Below are 22,008 nucleotides of genomic sequence, written 5' to 3' on the forward strand. Positions count from 1 at the left end.
TGTGAAGATTTTGGTGACAGAAACTCTTAAAATATCATGAGTTGTTCTCATTATATTTATGCAGCAAAGACTAAGCCCTAACAGTGTTTCTTTTCTTTAAGTAAAGCATTTCTTGAACATACTGACAAGCAATGTGTGGTGTTCAGCACTTCCATCTCACATCTTTCATTAGCAGGAAATTGCCACATAATGCAAGAGCTGAGTCATGACAGTCCTCTGTCACCAGTCCCAAAATCCTCCCCTACCACTCAGTGAGGAGAAGATAAGGCCATCCACATGGTTCTGTGCTTCGTAGGATGTGATGCCCCTTTGGTCAGAGCACAGCAATGGCCAGGGCACCCTTGGGGGTGGCCCGGCAGGGCCTCACCATCCAGAGCCACCCCATCCCTCTGTCCAGGAGCTACCAGGGGTGTGGCACTGGGGGCAGCCCCAGCAGTGGTGGACATCCCAGAAGACAGACTGGGGCTGGGATGGGACATGGGGCCAGGGCTGTGGTGATCTGGGGACTGGCCCTGCTGCAGCATCACTGGGGCAGGGGCTGACAATGGGGTCCTGGGCAGGGCAGGTGGAGGCCTCGGGTGAGTCAGGGTCATTAAAGACTATTAGTGTACTCAGGACCATGAGACCTTCCAAGAATAATCCAGACTTCACAGTCCTACAAAATCAATGCACAGCTTACATAACTGCTCAAAATACATTGCAAAAATACCACCCCTTTCTCCTAAAGCAGACACAGGCAGAACTCCAAGTCCCTTGAAAAGGAAACAAAATGCTATGTTTACTCCTTAACTTAATCTTCTTTCTTGATTTACATGCTCTTTCTTTTGGAAGAAGTTTGCTTTGGAAAATGTTCTATTATATAGATTCCTGAAAAAAAACGTTTATGAAGGTCAACTTCAGATGGAACTGCTGAAATTATTTGGGACAGCACCTACAGAGCTCTAACCTCAGTACCTCCTCAGCAGTAGGGCTTTAACCCGTACAAGGGGATACCCGACAACTACGTGTGGGAATCTCAGAAGGGATAATGCTAAATCTAGTTCAGTAACACCGAAAAGATGCAAAGCTAATGTTCACCTTCTCCATCATACAGGTCAAAATATATTTCATCCAACTTCTTTGGGACTGAACTGAATCCAGCTAATTTTCTACTGGGAGCTAGCAATCAACAGCAAGACCTTTTGCCATGTTCTATAACCTTAGTCAGTATTTCCCACAAACAGTCATGGTACTAAGGCAGACATCAGGCTGTCAGCTTGCAGAACAAATAACTTCCCGATATGACTATGTCCAAAAAGGAAATCAATAATCTCTTATGTGGAACTCTGTTGGAACTCAAAATGTCTCTCAGACATTTTTAGAGGTTCCAGGCCTTGGTTAGAAGCATTTTAGACCCTGGCAGGCAGCTGGAAACAGCTGTGATTTTGAGTTTGAGCCATGGAATGAGTTACCAACTTTGGAGGTGGAACAAGCAGTCACAAAAGGTTAGATAATATAGTAAAAGTAGTTACAAAACAGAGGGGAATTTTTTTTAGTATTGTACAGGGGGGGTTTAACACTTGTACAGGGGGGTTTTTACTTTGTACATGGGGGTCAGAAGTTCTAAGATGGAGGAAAGTGGGCTGATCCTGTTCGTCCTCCTTCTTCTTCCTTGCCTCCATGTTCTTGGTGATGTTGGCACTCACAGATTGGTTTAGAGTAGAAAAGCACTTTGTAATATAGGTAGTAGGTATTGGGGGAAAACTATAAACATGTAATACATAATATATCATATAAAAGATAGCAGCAGCCCTGGGCGGGGGGAGAGAAGAAGAAGACAGCAGAGAGGATGTCAGGGTGTGTGTGTGCCTCTGTCCAGGCCGCTGACCAAGCAGCCGCAGCCTGAGAAGACAATCTTTTAGATAACTCACAATAAACTGCCTTGAGACCGAACAGCAGGAGCCTGCGGAGTTTTTCTTTGGAATCACGGGTTGGAGGAGGAATTTCACCACCACATGGGACCCCAGAGCAAGGCTGGGGTTCCCACAGAACTCCATTGAAAGAAGAGAACTAATATAGTAACTGCTTCCTGCAAACACCCAAAGCTTGAAAGGACAGAGTCATGAAAGAGTATGCACCGAACAGTGCCAGATTAAAAACAAGATGACAGCTTTTCATGATGAGAGACATCAGGAACAGGTGAAAGAATGTGAAAAGCTGCAGCCTGGACACCACATGTGTTCTTGCTGACAATTGCTACACAAATTATTTATTCCCTGTACCAGCTAGCTTTAGTGCCTCTTTCAAAAATATCACAGCAAATATGAAAGTTGAAACAAAACACTCTTGGCAACATATTTTTCTTATCAGCTATTAGAAAACTACTAGAAAAGAAGAGATAATTCATAAGAAGTGGATTTCTCAATAGCATTTTAAACTACTATTTCATTTGAGGTGGAGGCATTTTCATACACAGTAAACACAAAGCACTGTCACTATCACTTGTTTTTGATGGTAGGGAATCTCCTCTTTAAAATGCACAAATAAATCTCCCCCAGCATATGCAGAAGCATCCAAGAATAAGTCTGAATAAAACCAAGACTGCTTTCAAAGGAATCCCTTGCTTTGATGCATTCCAACCTTCATCAGTGGGAAGCTGGGAATACCATTACAAAGCTGGAATGTTTTGTATCAAGAGATGCAAAGCTACTAGCAGGAAGAATTACCAACCTGTTTCCACATCAGATACCCTGTATCTATCTATCACCACCCCACAAAACTTTCCCCCAGTCCGTATTTCACAGTCATTACTTCACAGTCTATACTTCCCAGCCTTGTTCAGGTGTGCTTTTTACAATGTTGGCAGTTAAACTGGATAAAAAATTATGGTTTATTTTTAAAAAATATATAAAGAAAGTAAGATTTTATTTAAAGCCAATTTTATAAATATTAATTTTTATAAACATATGGAGTTTTTAATGCATACCAATCTATATTTTAAATTTTGATATCCTATATTTTTAACAAATTTAGCTTCCAAAGATCACAGAAAAAAATTAGACAGAAGGCTATTATTCAAATCACTGGGCTGAACAAGATTACGCTCTCTGCACATGATCCTCAGCTTGGTCAAGTTTTGAGGTCAAACGTCAAAAAAATAAGGTAATGAAAGACATAATATGTACCTGTAAATAACTGTACAGGTACAAAGAGTATTTACTTTTCATCCCGTTGCACATTCAGCTCCTAGCCACATTCAATGGCCAATTCCTTGAAACTTGAAAAATTGATTTGAAAATAAGAACTCTATTTATATATTGGAGACAGAAGAGACTTATTAGTCCTACAGTCTTGAAGCTCATGGTAACAAAAAAAAAAATAGGTCAGCTTAATTAATCATCTATCTTCCCCTGTCCAGTTTTAAAGGGAAAACTTTCAGCTTATTTCTCATGTAAAACACAGCATGTGTTAGATCATTTGCCAAAACAAGAATTAGAACTGAAATTTTTAATGAAATGGACTTAATCAAATGCTACTCAGCTCTCTAAGAAAGCAATGAAGAACGGGACACCTATTTCAAAAAAGTTTTGAAAATAAAGTAATACATATAGGTACACAGCATTTATATATTTGCTATGTATCTATACATATTTAGCCTATACCACATAGAGGCTAAATACCCTATGAAAGATTTCTTTCTTTTAGGGCAGCAAAATTAGAGCACAGCATATACTAAAATTCTAAAAGCAACATATTCTATTGTTCACCAACTATTTATTTTTTAGAGTGTGCTTCATAAGCTAAAGCTTTAGATAGAAGACAAGATTAGAGTAAGATTATTTACCATAGTGCTTTCTGCTTACTGATTCAAAACTCCGTGCGTTTACATTACTCCCACCCTATCTGTAACCACAGAGTTTTGCTGATAAGATTTCTCAACAGAAGACAGGCAAGATCAACCACATCTATCATTTAAGAAATTAGAGACAAGGGAGGAAAAAAAGGCGAAGCTATCCTGACTGACTTGTGAATACCAAATTTAAAAAAAAAAAATCAGATAAAGTAGTGGTAAAGCTCTGGAGCTCTGGGCAAAGATAATCCTGGTGACCCATCGGTATTTCCTCTTATAAGCTCCCATACTGAACTGCAGTTTCTTGCCTGAGAAGCTTTAAAAGTTTGCAACTTCTTTCTAGAAGACTTAACCTTTCTGCAAACTAGATGACTGTTTTGTCCAAGTGATGGCAAACATCATGTCTTTTAATAGCAATAGTTTCCATCCCAGAATAGTGTGTTACATGTAGGGAAGGCACGTATGTGCCATCTACTCATTGTGCAGTGTGGGGAAAATTAAGTTCACAGTCATGCTTTCAAGACTTCTGCAGCTATCCCTCAGCCACCTTGAAGTCTTCAACTCTTCTGGGTCTTCAAAACATGGCAGGACACCACTCTTCTCAAACAAACCCCTTGTCTTTTCCTGATGTATGTGAAATACCTTTGGGTGACAAAACCTTTTGCTCTTCCCATGCCCCACAATACTTGCCCTCAAATCAAATTTACCAAAACAAGTCCAAGACTTACCATTGTTCAGGAAGGGGCCTTCTTCTCACTCCCTATGACACAGGGCTGTGAGCAGCTTTCGCCAAGCCTCAGTGCACACAGCTGAGAATATCCAGACAGAGTGAATATGAAATTTCTCCTTTCCTTTCTTTTTGTGCTACCCTAGTGGGATTCTTATCTGCTTGGAACAGCCAGTCTCTTTGACTATATTTAGACAACAGCCATGCAGAAAACCTACAGGAGAAGGGGTCAGACTTCCTCCATAAACTCCTGGTGCAACAATTAAACGGATGACTCCTGCCATTACAGAAAATCTATTCTAGCAAAAGACAATTATTTACCAAGGGAACACACAAGCAAATAAAGCAGCTTGGGCTGAAGGTGGTAAGCTCAAGGAAAGTACAAAAGTGCTAGTAGTCTTTTGTAGAGGAGGACTACCAATCTGGAAGCTTCCAAAAGAGCAGCAACATGGTTTCAGAAAGTGGATCTTTTGCTCTTCATATTTTTTTTGTTTCACCAGCCCAAACACTCTTGTTTCTTCTTAAGTCTCACTCTCTACTTTAGCTCTGAACTCACAATCAACATCTGTAGACGCGACACAGCAGAAATCACACCTTTGCAGTACACCGTGTACTTGTAGGTGAATTTCTTTTAAAGTGTGTGTTTTATCTTCAAGACATTTGCTAATGCTATCCATTGTGATAAAATTTGATTCTTTGTACTACTTAGTTATTATTCTGCTAAATTATAGGCAACTCCAAAATAAAGCCCCAAGTTTTATTTAATAGCACATCTAGACACATTCCTCAATTTCAGAGTGCAGTAATGATTTCAAGGCTGTCACAGGACAGAATTCTTTTCATTAAATTTGTAGAACTCAAGACAGCCAAATTCAGAATATAAACAATGTGAAGTTTGAACTCACCTGTATTCAGCAGCGATCACAAACTGTCTTCCTTAATTTAACAGTATGGCAAATTATCATGCTGTATCGCCACCAGCTCCAAAGAGAGAATTTAGTAGGTTCCCCACTTTCTTTCCTCTTGGATTAAAGCTACCAGGCCTTACCTTTCGCTGATGTTCTCCCCATGGTAACACTTCTGTGATCTCCCCTCTCACAATAAAAAGGCTGAAGTTGAAAGACCAGTTAATTCTTCCTTTCAGCACAACAGTTTCCTGTGGAGCAGTAATACAACAAGTTAGGGGGGGAGGTTGTTGGCATTTGGGTTTTCTTTTTTTTGGAAAGGATGATTTTTTTTGTATTGGTATATAATTATCTTGCTGGTTTTAAATTACAAGTGTTTAACAAACGATCTGTAGGAGAGTAGTGTGAAAACAACAGTTAAATAAAAGTAGCAAAAATACCAAATGAAAACTTTCATTTCCTTCTTTTAGACAGTTCATTCTCTAATGATTTGCATTTTCTGTGGATTTCTAAAACACAAAGATATAAAATGTGATATATTCCTTTTTCTCCCCAGAAAACATTACTGAAAAATGGAAGACTCTTTATACATAACCTACTCACCCTGCCTCACTTGCAGAGAGTTAAACAATCATCAACTTCAATACTTTTGGGTAAAACACATTATCTTGCACAACTACAGTTGAAGAGGGAACAAAACACTAATGTAAAAAGTCTGTACAAGGCCAATGTGCTCATTGATACCCCTGCCCTATGATTTGTAACAGACTTGTAACAGTGCACAGAGAAGTGTTAGGGAAATGCTAACTGCAGATAAAAGCAATGAGCCACATTCTTGTAGGGTTTAGAAATTGGAAAGGACAGATTGGTGAAACTAGTGTAAAACAGCCAAGACAAACTTTCTTTTTCGTGTCTGTTACTGTGATTTTCTACTCCAGCATCTAGTATTTTGAACTTTGACTGTGTTCCAGTCAAACTCATTTCAAGCATCTAGCCTTGAAGCAACAAAGCCAGCAAGTTTATTATCCTTCTCCATTAACTTTTCAAGTAATAATGGGTACATACATTCAAATTTCTGAATTATGTTCTTGGATAATTTCCTTTCAAGCAACTTCCATGAGATTTAAAGCTGACATCACCAAAAACTTGAGGAGTTTTTTAAATTTAAATATGTGCATACCCTTACATTTCATTTCACTATTCATTTTATCAAAGGTAACATTTTTAGAAGCTACGTCTTTCCACTGTGACATAAAAGAAGTAACAGTTGAAAAGCAAGTTATCTACTTGGAATTTCTTGACTCTTCTACTCACATGCAAAAAAAAAAAAATACACATATATATCATATATAAAAAGAGAAGTATCATACAACTGAGTATTTTCCTGAAACTATGATCCTTTACTGAAACTTCAAGAAACTTCAAAGCCCTATGATGATTGACTGGATGATGAAAACTTTATACAGTGCAAGACCATGGCTAAAGCTAATTAAAAGGTTTTTTTTAATGCCAGTGACTGATAAATTTATTTCATGTGTGTGTTGTCTGTGAACATGCTGGACAGTTATTACAAAAACTCAAGATTCAGACTTGAAAGGAGTCATAAATAAAACTGAATACTATCATAAAATAAGCAGATTTTGCTACACAATAGCATTCATAGTATAAGTGATCATCAAGATTAAGAATAGAAATCCTTTTAAGCTATCAAATAAATTTGAAATACTTTATATTTTCACAGACTCCCCCAAAAATTCAAAGCTTTTCCACTGCAAGTAATAAATCATGGAAGGTGATGCAGAGTCAAAGTAACTGTTTTTACAGATTACTTTAGAACAGCGAATGGTTTTTATCTTTTTGTTCCAAGTACCAGATTGCACTTGGTGCAGTAATAAAGATTCCAACCCTGCAGTGATAGTCATCAAGTTTAGCACAACCGGAGCGTCTGTGAGAACATAAAAAGGATTCCAGCTTTTCATTAGCTTGTGTTGTACCAGATAGGCTGTTTTACAGCATGTCCACCAGCCTGTTAAAAATATAAGACAACTGAAAGTTCTGAGAAAGCTGTTTGAAATGAGGCAAATCCAACTGCAGGAACACAATATATTACTGTTTCAAAGAGGTGCTACTTAGAACTCAGTTACACCTAAGTATTCAATTTAAAGCTGCTATTAAATTAGCTCATAGATTGTACTGTTTGTCACAGAAAACATTCAAGAACGGTATTTCTGAGCCTCTATTTAACAACCACTATATGTTGCTGACCCACAGCAAAATTAAAACCAGTTATCTCAAACACAGGGCAGGGTCAACCTGAAACAAAGTGCAACTTCTTCTGCAGGGGCAGACCTAAGAACTACTTTCCATCCCCTCACATACTTAAGTGGAAAATCCTAAGCAAGGCAGTTGTGTCCTTTGCTAACCAAGACAGAGTCCCTTATGTTGCACTCACCATCCCCAGCCTGGCTTAACCCACAGCACACCCAACACAGAAAAGAAGAAAACCACCAACAAACATGGGGAAAACACCTCCAGGCACATTCTGGTAAAATTACATAGCAAGGACAGATCTCAAGGCATTCTTGTATGTGTGACTTGGCAAGTAAGCTGAATAAGAAATACAGAGCTAAGAAATTAAGCAGAAATTAAGCGGAAAATGAAACAAAACAAGGTCAGGAATATATGAGCAAACAAAGAAATGCAATGGCAAGGCTGAATGAAGTGCAATGGCATTAGAGTGCACAAAACAGCAGAATGAAAAGTTACAAAGATTGAGATAAGCACAGAGGTTGTCAGTCACAAACAAAAAATGACGGAAGTATTTAAGGGATTGTCAGTACAGAATCCAGTGAGAAACCATTTACTGAAAATTAAGGAAAAAGTAAGGGAGAAAAAATCCACAAACCTAGGATAATATTGGATTAATCATCAAAATGTCTTCAATCCAAAGAGCACTCAAAGGATATCCACATTCATGAAGTGTATTATTTACATCACTTACATCTCAATTCATTCTGTAAACTGAGTTTTAGTCTTTCTCTAATTTCCATCCCTTCCATGAATTCCTTTTTAAAAAATCTGATGGAAAGCATTTATCTGCCTTTAATTCTTTCCTGCAGGTTTGTCAAACCCCAAATCACTTCTACTAGCCATCTCCCACTGTGCAAGACCTTTGTCAGAAAGCATTATATTAGTAGACAAGCCTAAGTCTTCACCTTCTCTGCATTGCTAGTATATTATACTACGTGTCAGAAAACAGGGTGGAAAACATTTTTCCTGCCTAACTTTGCTTTCTCTTTTGAAAGAATTACTCTAAGGGCATACATTGCTGCATTTCCAAGAATATAGCATTCAACAGAAAATATCGAAATTACTCGTTCTTTTGCCTGCCATGCATCTCCATTGTCCTTCTCACTGTTAGCCAGGCACTCAAGTAAGCCAAATGCCCTGAAAAAAAAATATTTATGCATATCTAGGGCTTCCCAGTGCAAGTTTATCTTGACAGCATGCCTGCTGATAAAAACACACAACAGAACTACTGAGATAAACGTAATATTTAAATAAGCCTAAGCAAAGAGGAGATTGTGGGTTCAGTCCACACAAAAAAGATTTGGGTTTTTCTCTCCATGACTCTGCATCTAAGGCAGGACAAGAGCCAGCAATTTTAAAACCCATTACCTTTCTTGACCTTACCAAATGGTACAAATGCAGTAACTTAGACCTCACCATTGGCATCTTCTTGGGTGGGACAGTCATCAATGGGCAATCTCTGCTGGATAAGGACTGAGACTATTCTTTTGCACACATACACTGCACACAGGAGACATCTAACAAAACAGCCACTTGGAAGCAACAATGAAGTTTTCAGTTTTAGCTTGAAATAAAGGCAGACGTTCTTCAGGCTTAATGTGAACAAGGAGTTGTATTTGCCCCTTTTTTTCTGCTACAAATGCTTCAAGATTAAAATTCCATATGCAAAGGTGAAAAAGAAGTACACATAGTTTGAACAGCAAAACCAGTTATAGAAAGAAAATAGGTACAGTATAAGCTAAGAAATACTTTCCCCTGCCAATGCTTTCATTTGTACAAGTTTTGCTTTCCCCATCAGCATTCATGTGCTATTACATTTATAAACACATGAGACATCAGCTACAGCTGCTGGCCACGCTCCCATTGCTGTTTGCCACTGCCACGCTCCCATTGCTGGACTCTTCCCTGCTGTTTGCCACTGCCAGTGCTGCAGAGCCCTCCAAGGAAAGGACCTGTGCAGCCTCCTCCATGGACACACAGACCAGCAGCTACAGCTCCCACTCCAGTCTCCACACATGGGAAGCCTGTGGATTTCTACAAGCACCAGTTGCTGCCCAAACCAGTGTGACTTAACTGCATACTTCAAAGCCATCCTTCATTAATCTGGAACACTTTTTCCTTAAACCTAATCATCTGTTGTCTACTCATCTCTTGTCTCTTAAATAAAACCCTACTTCATACCATTTTTAAAAGCCTTTGAGGGGCTGAAAAGAGACAAACAAGGAGTGTAAAACTTTAAAGGAGTTTTTACATAATATACATTACTTTATTAAATAAAATTTGCAATACTTAAAAATAATTTTCAGCAAACTATCCAGCATATAGACTCATCCAGTATACTTGAAGACACAACAGCACACCTCCTTATTTCTGTTATAGAGATAGCCAGTTTGCCTCTCAGTGCATACTATGGAAAAGCAAGATCAGAAAGGCTAAAGAAGAAAAAAATTACACTAATGTATCAGAACTCTAGAAAATATAGCAAAAGCTTTGTATTTATAAACTCAGTATTATTTACCATTACACATACATGACTTTGAACCGAAACATTAAAAATCAGGTCTTCTTTCATTTATGCACACAAATACATAATCAGTTGGTGTTCTGACAAGAAATTTGATCTGAGTTGGAAACCCTTTTCATTTACATTTTCTGTATTAAAAAAACAAAAACCAAAAAAGTTAAATTATTTCAAGGAAAGGAAATTAAACTTCTACATTTTCATACAGCTCAACTTTTAATAAACTGATATATATGAACACCTCCTCTAGTCACTAAAAGCAAAGCTAGACAGATAGAATTTAATCAAATTAACAGGTTTTCAAACCAGCAAATATTAACTAGCCATATAAATCATTACAACAACTAAGCTTGAGTATTTCTTAAGTTGTTAAAGAAAGCAAGTGGGTACTTAGTGCTTTACGAATATATTTTTGTAATGTCATTTTCTTTAACATCAAGCAGAAATTATCTGCACTTGCAAAACTGCTTGGTAAGTCACCAGTGGTGTACTGCTCACTATATATGAAGTGATTAGCATAAACAAACTTTTAAGCTGTCAGCAGTAAAATATTGCCTGTAAATGTTCTGCGCTCTCTCCAGGTAAGTTTACGACCTGCTTTAGAATATGAGCAACTGTAATTACATTAAGTCATACATTTCAAGAATGCAAAACCCTCTCTAAACTCTCAAACCCTATTAAGTGCGTTATTCAGTAGAGTAAGGTATTGTATATTTTAAAAAGAAATACTAACAGGGTTTAGACCAAAGATTTGTCCCAAAAAATCCTGAAACAATAAATAATACTTATACATGAGAACAGAGAAGTTCTCCAAATCAAACAGCATAACTTGTATTAATGCACAACAGAAACAATGTCGTGCAGATTTAACATTTACTAAATTGACAGTAATTTTTAAAATTACAGTTTAGACGTGCTCTACGGCTACCAACAAAAAATGAAAAAGCTATTCTCCTCCTTCCCTCCCTCCCCATCCTGCTTTAAAAGTCAGAAGATGTGGGGTTGTAAAAACCTGGAAAAGGAAATGGTATGTGTGAAGTCAGCAGTTTAGCAAAGCGGCTGGCCATTAACAGCTTTAAATATTCTTAAAATGCCAACCTTCCCACATGAAAGGGTATTTTAATGTTACATTAAAATAAAAAATTTATTTATTAAAATAAATTTTAAAATATAGCTTATGCTTCTATCTTAAACAAAACTGCCAGTTTTAGTAGTTTACTAGTACATATTTACAGTAGCACAATATTTTGACAATTTGTTTAAACGTTTTGGTGAATTCAGCACACTGAAACCTCTGTGCTGTTTTCTACTCCCCGTTCAAGCCTGGAGCACTCTTTCTGAAAACATTCATCATCATTATTCAACCTGGCTTTGTCCAAATACCTAACTTGATTTTTTTTTTAATAAAGCAAACTATTTAAATTGGAAAAAAAACAAAAAAACTGCACAATTAGCACTAAGAGCTACATACCTGCATGAAATTGTCTCGACACTCAGATACACCTCCTCTGTCTTCAGCTCAGCCTCCCTTGACACAGAAGAGAGGTCTCAAACTATTCGTTCTGCAAGGCACTGAGCTTACTTTTAGCACAGTGTAAACAGAGCAGGCAAGGGAGGAAAGAAATTGCTGTTGCAAACACACCAAGTGCTAAAGAACCCTATATAGCTTTCCTGCACTTGTCTTTAGCAGACAAGAAGCAACAGCACCAGTAACATTCAGAGTTTGTAATGCATAAGGGAACAAGAGGGGAAAAAAGACAAACAGAGGCCCAATGGCAGAAAGAGAATTTTTCACTCTTTTAGGCAACTTTGGCTTCCTCCCTTCTACATTGCCTTCACACTGGAAAAGGACTGTAAAACCTTGGTTCAGGTATGATCCAACAGAGTTCTATCCACACAGCAAATTCATCCCCAAGGTCCAGATTTTTTCTTCACAATGGAGTATCCAGAGAAACATACCTACTTTTAGTCTGATAAAGAAATATACAGAAGTCAAATAGCATGCACAATTATTTTTTTCATTGAAGGCATGCAAAACAGCCTTGGGACATTTCTGCACAGGATCCAACTGCTGTCAGCAGCCCAGATGAAGTTTCAGAACAACGTGTTTGTCTCCCTTCGCTTCTACTCAACACCAGCAGCAACCTACTTCTGCTACCATCCTCTTCCAGTGCATAAAGTACCTGTTTCTCTCTCCCACTTGAGAATCCAAACAACATAATGCTGACTGGGACTCCCGTCACTATATATTAACAAAGACACAATTTGCCTCAACTGATTTTTCTGCTGCTGCAACACTCCATGGTGCAGCCTGGCTTATATAATGGAATGACTACACTGATCCCACGTACTGGTGCCCAGTCAGGGAACAAAACCAAACCAACCAGAACTAAACAACCCTTAAGCAATTTCCTGATAGCTCCTCTGTCAAGACAATGTTTCTACAGGAAAAAAACCCCAGAGAGCTGCTTGCAGTTTCCAGGCACAAGCACTGGACTCACCTTGCTGGTGCTGATATCTGTGCTATTTCCCCAACTCAAAAAGTCCCCTTACACAAGTGATCTTCATGCAAATGCCACCAAAAATATTTGTCCATCTATTGGACAAATATTATCATTGAATCACAGAATATCATGAGTTGGAATGGACCCATAAGCATCATTAAGATCCTGGACAGGACAACCCGAAGAATCACACCAAATGCCATTCCGAAGGACCATTCAGTGCTGCTAGACATTTCTGCAGCTAACAAAGCACTAACAGGTCATAAAAGACATAACAACTCCTAAATGCTCAAAGGACTAGACAGCTGCAAATAGTCTGTTGTACTATTTGCTTCACTCTTCAAAAACAGAAGATAACTGAAGACTTAAAGCATCAAGAAAATGTGCAGCAAATCTGTATCTCTCTTCCCACTTTCTATGACAACTTCCGAATTGTATTTCAAAAAACAACACAGAGGTGAAGCAAGCCATAACAGGGCAATCCTCAGCATGACAGCACATCTGTCACTGCTTGTATGTGGCTCAGGCCCAGGACAGTGGCAGAGTATCCCCCCTTCTGCCGTTTCTGGAGATCCCCTTTCTGAAGGCAAGCCCCCCTTTCCTCCACCTACTGCTTACACCACTGAGCACCAGAAATATTCAGACTAGGTAGTATTTTCCTACAACAAGCTAAAAAACAATTACAAACTATATTCAGAGTTTTCCATCTAACCATAACACTGATTATTTTGGAATTAAAACCAGTTCCTATCATCTAACCTTCCCAAAAAAACACTCTCTGCCTCTTTACAACCTTTCAGTACAGGATACACATACAACAGAGGGAAGATTTGGTAGGGGAAGCACCATCAAACATGCAGCAGCCCTTTTAATTTCTGAGCCCCTGACAGACGTTAGTGACAATAAAGAGTTCCACCAAATTTAGCAGCTCTGATACCCTTTCACATTCCTCCATGCACAAGACTCAGTTTTACAAACTGCCCTTTTTAAGTGGGCTTTTAAAAGTGCCCCACAAACTGCACTCCTTCCACTGAACCTGCCTGCATTAATCTCTGATATATTCCACACAGTACATAAATAATGGTACATGCTTCATTTTAGGTATGCACCTCATTAAAATGGTGCTACTCTCTTACAGGTTTTATAAACTTCAGCTGCTCCCTGCACTAATGTATGGTAGAGGATGAAAGGCTCAACCTCATCTTTGCCCTACACTAAAAGGAGTCTCATATTACCTTGAGAAGACAACTGACTTATATTTCCATCAAAGAAGTTCATCCCTTTTATGAAAATTGATGGAAAGGAAAATGACGGAATCCCCTTGGTATCTTAAATAGAATTTGACCTGATTTCTGAAGTTGAAGGCCTAGAATAAAATTATCTAAACAGCATATCCACCTTTAATACAATATTTTACTTTGGTTTAGATGACAACATACAAATATTAAGAATATAAACCACTTATGGGTTAAAAAAAAACCAAAACAGTAATCAGTCCAAAACACTGCTCATGCTTAAACTGGATACCGCATTATTCTTACAAAGCCAAAAAAGAAAATGTACTTTAGGATTAGTTTGGACGTAAGATATGTAGACAATATCCTTCCTACCTGTGAAGCAGAAAGGCTATCATCCTGCCAAATCACATGAAAGAGTACTAAATTTCTGCTAAAGGTGCAGTATTTCAGAAACACTTTGACATTAGGCTCTGCAGGTAATTCAGAAAAGCAGGAAGAAAGCACACTTAGGAACCACAACAAGCATCGGTGTTGCACCAGCTTGGATCCAAACCCATCAACCACTGCCCATAAAGCAGGTGCCTTAGCTGAAGTTTGGAACTATGAACCAGTCTTGAAACAAGACTGCTGAAACAAAAGTGACATGGCACTTAACATCACAAAGAAATCTGCACTTCATTTAGATCCAAGATAAGAAAATAATGAATTTTTGATCCTATCCAAAAGACATAGAAACTAAAGCTGCTACTTTTTCTGACAGGGATCTTGGGCAGAGAGTTGCTAAGGGCTCATACGCTGCACATCCCTGCAGACACACAGTGCTAAGGATGTAACACATTATATACACTCTACAGCAAATGGTTTAGTTGTGTGCACTTACACCAAATGTCCATTGTATATAAAAGAAACTATCACAGCAAGCCCAAATAAATAAATGTCATAACTTTGGTAATAGAGACAGCTGCTGCTTTCTGAATGGTTATGAGGCAGCTCCTGACTTTCCTCCAGACCTACACTGTTGTTGACCAAGCAGAAAGACGAGATAAAAGTACCTCCCCCATGGTCATCAGCACCATTTATGCACCAGTTACTCTTTGTGTACAGATCTGCTGCAGATAAAAAGGGAGACTGATCACTGTTGGCTCAGGTACCTGAAGCCACCCTTCCCACCCCAAAAGATGGTAACCTACCTGAAGAGACCACAGATACAGAACACTAATTTTCGGCAATGTGATCAGTTTTCAGAAACACATCTGGACTGAGCAGGTGACTCGCCAAATCATCTCCTGCTGCTCCCAGGAGCAAGGCAGCATTGCTGCTCCATGGCCAGCACTGCAGCAGGAGCTGGGCACGCACCTCAGCCCTCACTGCCCATACACATCAAGCCAGCCAGCAGGGGCATGAAGATACAAAAACAGTATTTGCACAGAAGCACAGCATCTTTCAGCGTCTTTCCCTCAACAAATTAATTGCCCCTCCACTTAGACATCGTAAGGAAAGCTGCTCACACTCACGTTATCAGTCACCGTTACAATGCAAAAATAAACTTAGCTACATATAACTAATATTAAAGCTTTATAAAACTTTATTATAGGGCAATTGGATCTTATAAGAAATCTCCAAAGAAGATGTACAAATTTTCTAGGAAAAGCACCCTCATATATCAAAAGCACAATCACAGCAAAAAGGAATTATTCATCAAATTGTATGACAATGTTAACAAATATTCTAGAACTTTAAATTTAACATTTCCATTGCTTCTTATTTACCCACTGCCCTATTATGCTTTGACAATTTCATATGGGCTGTTCTGGCTCTTCCCACATGCTAGAAAAATCTCATTCTGAACAATTTATGTTGCATATCTTACACTTTCGAGAATACAAACAGTATAGCCCTTTACACTTAAGATTTTAATCTCTGAAAAAAACAATCAGCACTAAGGCTGGGTGCCTAAGGCTATTTCTTTCAAATGGGAATGAACAGAACTTTAAATGCCCTACAGATGTGGAGCTCACAAAATTGGTTAACAACCTCCCTTGTCTAGACTCCTTGAAGCAGTGTCCTGGTCCCTACCTGTAATTTGTTCTATGTCTACACTTTAAAAATATCACAATAGACTGTCAAATGATATTTCTAAAGCCTTCCTTAAAACATGAAAATAATAACTATGTATTTCACTCACCCTTGTTTGAGGTAGATGTGTCCACACGAATAAGAAAGCCAGCTGCAGTGTCCTGAACAGTTAATGACAAATGTCATTTCCTGTTAGTGACACTATTTAGTGGCAGTAGATAATTGCTGAGGACTTCATTTGTCCCCGTTCACTCAGCAAAGGGAGTAAGCAGGGTTTGGTCACAGCTCACAATCCCATTGAAATGGCAAGAAAACAAAAAAAGACACCTATGTACAACAGGCACAAGCAGTTATGTTTGCTTAGTTTCTTTCTTCACATTCTCTCATGTAGAGCTGCATTGTTGCGCAAATTTTATAGAGGTAATGGAATCAATACCTTCTCGGTAATACAAATTTCACACTTGCAAAATGCCTCTTTTGAACGCGAACAGCTACTCCAGAAAACAATGCCTCTGCCTTAAGAGCACACTATCTGGTCACAGCAACAGCAGTTACAGCAAAGTGGGGCGGGGGAAGCATCTGTACATTCAACGTAGGAACACACAAAATCAATACAAAAATATTTAAAGCACTGCTGTTGCCTGTTTCCTAAAATTCCTACATCAAGACATATTAATACCTGAATGTTAAGAACAATCTGGTTATGTTATGTTCTTACATCTACATGGCCTCTAATTGCTGTGAAAGTGGTTTATCCTTTTCCTACAGAATGTCATGAAAAGCCAACATTTGTTTTTGCTTAATCTGAACATTACTACAAAAACATAAAATACCAAGCAACCTGAAAGATATCACACAAATACTGCTACCTATTTACATCAAATAGAAAAAGACAGCATCAACTCCATCAATTGAGTTTCACACAAAATTAATAAACTCCATTTTCACATTCAAGACCAGACCATGTTAAAGTTAAAAGCCCTAGAAACACTTCCCAGTCTCAACTTCAGTTTCACCATACACTGTTTCCTGCAGTTCCCACTTGCATTACTGTGTGACTTCCCATAACTAAAATACTAACTGAAGGGTCTCCAGTGCACTTCTTCTTTACATCAGATCAAGTAATATCATCCTTAAATAGTACTTACATTTCATGGTACCCTACGGGAGAAAATCAGCTCCCCTTGCCCCCCAAAGCGCAGCCTGGCTGTACAAAGCATTTCTGTGGACACTCTAAGTGCAACCGCTCACGTGGGCTGTGGGCTGCTGTGGCCGGAGCAGCACTTGATGGTGGCCTGTGGAGAGCTGCTGCAGCACAATGCATTCACTCCCCTATTTACTCTGTAGTGTTAACTGACAGCCCAAAACCCAAATGTAACACAACTAATGCCTCCCTGCAATACTGCTCCCATCTGCACCAGTGCTGCAGTTGTTACTGACCCTGCACGACTGCCGCACCAACTGCTTTGCTCTGTCACTTCCAAAGAGTAAGGTGGAGCAGGAGTGATCTTAAAATCCAAAGGTTTGAGACTGTTATGCTGTATTATAAAAAATTCATAACCAGTCAAACTTCTAGATCTGTTTACAAGTCAGACACAGCATGCTGTGAAAACCTACTGTCATATCTACAGAGACTACATTTTTAAGTTTTAATCACCTTGTCTACTTTAGTTAGAATACACATGAGTCACAAGCAAAGTTTACATTACCAGAACCCAACAAAATATCAGTATTTCCCATTTTCATTAAACCTTTTACATCTTAGAATTATATTTTGCTATCTCTTATAGTCTAACTCATCAGAGAGAAAGAGCAAATCACTGTAAGGAAAGACTCCAACTTTAAATTTTATTAACACTTAAAGCATACCTTCACTCCTAAAGAATATTTGAGCATAAAATTTAACTTCAATATTGATACACCCTACAACATTGCATTGTGTTTATAGGTTAGCCTAGCAGCTAACGACAATGACACAAAACACCGCAACAGAACTTTCCTTACTTTAACTACTTTCTTTGGACCATCCAAAATTATGAGTCCCCGTGCAAGATACGCCCTTTAAGTCGGCAATCAATACATGCCACATACGCAGTTTAACTGTAAAGAAAACGGGAACAGCGCCGCAGCGCATCGCAACCCGACAAGTGCCCCACAACAGGCCACGTCTGGCACCGCGCTGTCCTCAAGCGGCACACCCAGCCCCCTTACCCAACACAAGCGAGCGCTCGGAATTAAATGATTTTTAACACGCATCCGGCTCTCCTGGTCCACGCCCGTCCCCAGCACCTCGCCAGCCCTGGCGGTCGGCGGGAAGGGACGATCCCCGCCGGGAGGACGGGCAGCCACCGCCGCGGGGGAGGCAGCGGGGCCGCCCCGGCGAGGGGAGGCGTGTCCTGCTCGCGCTCCTGTCAAACGCCGCCGGCCCCGCCGCTCGTCCCGGAGGCATTGGCGGCTCGGGGACCTCCCGTGCCACCGGAGCTCCTGCTACCCGGGAGTCGCGGCCACCCCGGAGAGAGAGGCACGCTGTTAGCGCCGGCACACAGAGCCGCCCCGCTCCTCTCACCCTCGCAGCTGCGCTCGTACCCGGCCACCCGCGGCTCCCCGCGGGCGGGGTCGGCGGGACCCGCCGTGCTGTTAGTTCAGCGCGCGGAGGAGGAGCGGCGCTGGAGCGCGGGGCAGCCCCGCCGGACCCGGTGTTGCCGAGGAGGGGAACCCAGGACCGGGGGCGTCCGGCGGCCACGGGGGGCGGAGGCTGCGGTACGAGCCTAGGAGGGGGCGCGATGTCCGTCTCGCCTCCCTTTCTCTCTCCGCCCCTCCCTCCCCCTGCCCGCCGCCGCGGAGAGCGGGAAACGCCGCCGCCACTCACCGGGCGAGCGGGGCGCGGGTCGGCGGCGTCCTGTCAAGCCGCTCGTGCCGCCGCCCGCCTCACGCCGCCGCCATGTTCCGGGGGCACCGCGCATGCCCGGCAGCGGCCCCGGGGGCGCGAGGCCTCCCCCCCGCGCCGTCCCCCTTCCGCCCGCCGCGGCGGGGGCGGCTCCGCCCGGGGCCGCGCGACCCGCGGGCATCCCCGGCCGCGGGCATCCCCTCACGGCCGCCATCCCCGCACTCCCCGGCATCCCCGCGCCCCGCCTGCATCCCCTCATGGCCGCCATCCCCCCAACCCCCCGCTATTCCCGCGCCCCGCCGGCATCCCCGCATCGTCAGGATCCCCGCGCTGCGGCAGCAGCGAGGGAGGGGGGTCGGGGGTGGCGGTGGCTGCTGCACCCAGGGAGCGGGACCGCTGTGCGGGGGGCGAGATGAGCAGGTGCTTTTGTAGGAGACTTCGGTGTGAGCAGCGAACGGCTGGAAAAGGCGTGAGGGATCGATGGCACGGGATGCTGAGGGGAAACCCGAGGCAGCCGGTGCCGCGCGCGGCAGCCGCACCGCCGTGGTGCCGGCACCGGCGGCGCGCACGTGGAGAGTCGCGGTGTCTGCGCACAGTTACGTGTAGCCGCTTCTAACGGGTGATAAAGGTTATAATCGCTGCATATCCACTTGGGAAATATCACACAGTTATTTTGCAGACAGCTAAGCTTATAAATATTCCAGGAAAAGCTCTTCCTTAGCCTCTTAGGAGGATGCATTCCGGTTTTATAAGCTTCGGGCGTTTTAATTCAGACCCCAAGAGGCGAGTAGGCATAAACATAACTGGTAAAAATCATACTTTAAATGCTACCAGCATTCAAAGGAGTTTGTGTCCAATTTTCATCTTCACTGTTTAACATCACTTGGAAGTTAAATTTTAAATGCGAAATTATTCAAAAGTCATGAGAGTGGTATTCTGTGAGTTCTTTTAATGAAAAAAAAACTCAGAAAAGAAACCCCAAATATCTACCCAACCCCCCTCACACTCTTCTGTATGACAGTGAAATTCATACAGCCCACTTTATAACTGCATATACTGCAAGATACTACTAACAATTTACTTTAAACACTCTCATAAGCAGTAAATGGATCTTTAGAAACAAGGAAAATTGAGTCCTTGACATAATTATAAATATTTAATATTTAGACAACATGAAAGAAACAAGTAAAAATACGCTAATCCAAGTAATTAAAATACACAAGAGGAAGAGAAGGAAATACTGAAACATGCTTACAAAAAACCCTTACTTAGTCGGAAGTGTGTTATGCTCATCACCAATGCAGATGAACGCTGCTTTTAATTTGAAATATTTCCCCCTTACTGTAATATTGAACTTTTGCAGGAAAGTGAGAGATTATGTTCATTGTAATGATGCATACAAAAACATGCCAAGTGTCACAGAGTAAGTCCCTGTGAGACACAGAGGAAATGAAAACATATTTTAAAGCTATTCTTTAACCCAAGCCAGTGCTCGATACAACATCTGAGGAATCTGTTCCCTGAGAGTCACTGGTACACCCTATCTCCGTTTCTGCAGCTGTTGTTGCAGAACAACATGAGCTGGTGCCGTCCTATACCTGCTTGTAATTTTCCCTGATGGCTGAAATCAGAAAGTCCAGCCAGCAATAATCCTGCTTCTTAGATCCCTGATGTGATGAAGCAGAATAAACAATAGTCATAAGAACAAATGTCTACAAGATACATCACCAGTAATAAGAGTGGAATAGAAGAAAACTTTTAACATCCTCTTCTAATCCAGGAATGGATTTATAATGCCTTCACATGTGTCCTTCACCTACAAGCTATAGCTGATGTAAAACAAAGAAATTCTTTACAGGATTATTAGAAAAGGAAGAATAAATCCTTACTGCTTCTATTTTCCAATGGAATGATGAGCTTGTTTTCTGGTGACTTGCCCATCATCTTTCATTTTCTTTTGTAGGTACTTAACTGAAATACCAGAAAAAACAGGCATTTATTTAAGTTCCCAGTGTTCTTCACAAAGAGAGAGATAGATACATGCATCTACATCTATATATAAGTATGTATGTATACATATGTCCCTATGTATATATACATATATCTGTATATATATAAATGTGTGGCTTCACATTTTTTTGCAGGGAGATTCTGTGATTTTAGAAAAAAGCAAAAACATCAAAACACACCAAAAAATACATTTTATAGAGGTAGGTTCCCATGAACTCCTACAAGTGGTCAACATGGTGTTCTGGGAGGTTAATGCAGACAAAAACTGTCACTTCTCCAAAGAAACAATACTAAGTGTATAAGTAAATTAACTATCCATGTAGAAAATGCAACAGGCAGAGTAAAAATCAGCCTGGTTGTCACAAGCTCCTCGTGAGCCTCAGATAGGAATGAACGTTCCAGAAAAGAGAAGCTGAGTCAGGTTACTTGGAGGAGCTACAAAAGCATAGCCTCATCATGCAGGAATAAAGTAAGAAAAGGCAGCAAAAAATGAGACACAACTAGTTAGGGATATTTTGGGTAACATGAAATAATTTTAAGTACGCTACCAGACATGGAAAAGAATCAAGCAAATGATTATGCCCCTGTCAAGCAGATCTTGTAAGTTTTTAATAGACAACACCGAGAAAGTAAAGCTTTTTAATATTTTTGTATCTAATTTCTACTTTTATACATACATACATACATATATATATATATATATATATATATATATATATATATATATATATATATCAGGCATTATTGATAATTGGGGAAAAAAGACATTTCAGATTTGACAATCAAAGAACCAAGTGAAAAATTATTCAAACATAATTTACTGCTTTTCCATCACCTGAATTTAAAGGGCTGGATAATGAAAACTAATGGTTATCATTGATAATTTACAGTGAACAAATACTAGAGGACAGAAGGAGAGAAACTGTATTGTTGAAAAAGAAAGAAGGAAAGAGGATATTACATGCCAATCTGTTTGACCTCAGTACACAGAAAAGATACTG

At 40.4% G+C, this 22,008-nt stretch overlaps 1 protein-coding gene across 9 annotated transcripts in view; it reads right to left on the reverse strand.

Moving 5' to 3' along the window:
- Nucleotides 1–19,073, reverse strand: part of SCML2 (Scm polycomb group protein like 2) — a 72,765-nt gene extending 53,692 nt beyond the window's left edge. For 3 of the 9 annotated variants that reach the window (XM_085585266.1, XM_085585261.1, XM_077781623.2), the window contains exons 1-2: nucleotides 18,980–19,058; nucleotides 5,605–5,712 (exon numbers count right to left, since the gene is read on the reverse strand). In XM_085585266.1, the coding sequence (XP_085441392.1) occupies nucleotides 5,605–5,626 (22 nt within the window). In that variant the 5' untranslated portion in view covers nucleotides 5,627–5,712; nucleotides 18,980–19,058. The other 6 variants (XM_085585276.1, XM_085585254.1, XM_085585283.1 and 3 more) reach the window with 5 other exon arrangements.
- Between the last annotated feature and the right edge of the window lie 2,935 nt (nucleotides 19,074–22,008).

The sequence above is a fragment of the Lonchura striata genome, chromosome 1, assembly GCF_050655825.1.
Source record: "Lonchura striata isolate lonStrDom1 chromosome 1, ASM5065582v1, whole genome shotgun sequence".
Lineage (NCBI taxonomy): Eukaryota > Metazoa > Chordata > Aves > Passeriformes > Estrildidae > Lonchura > Lonchura striata.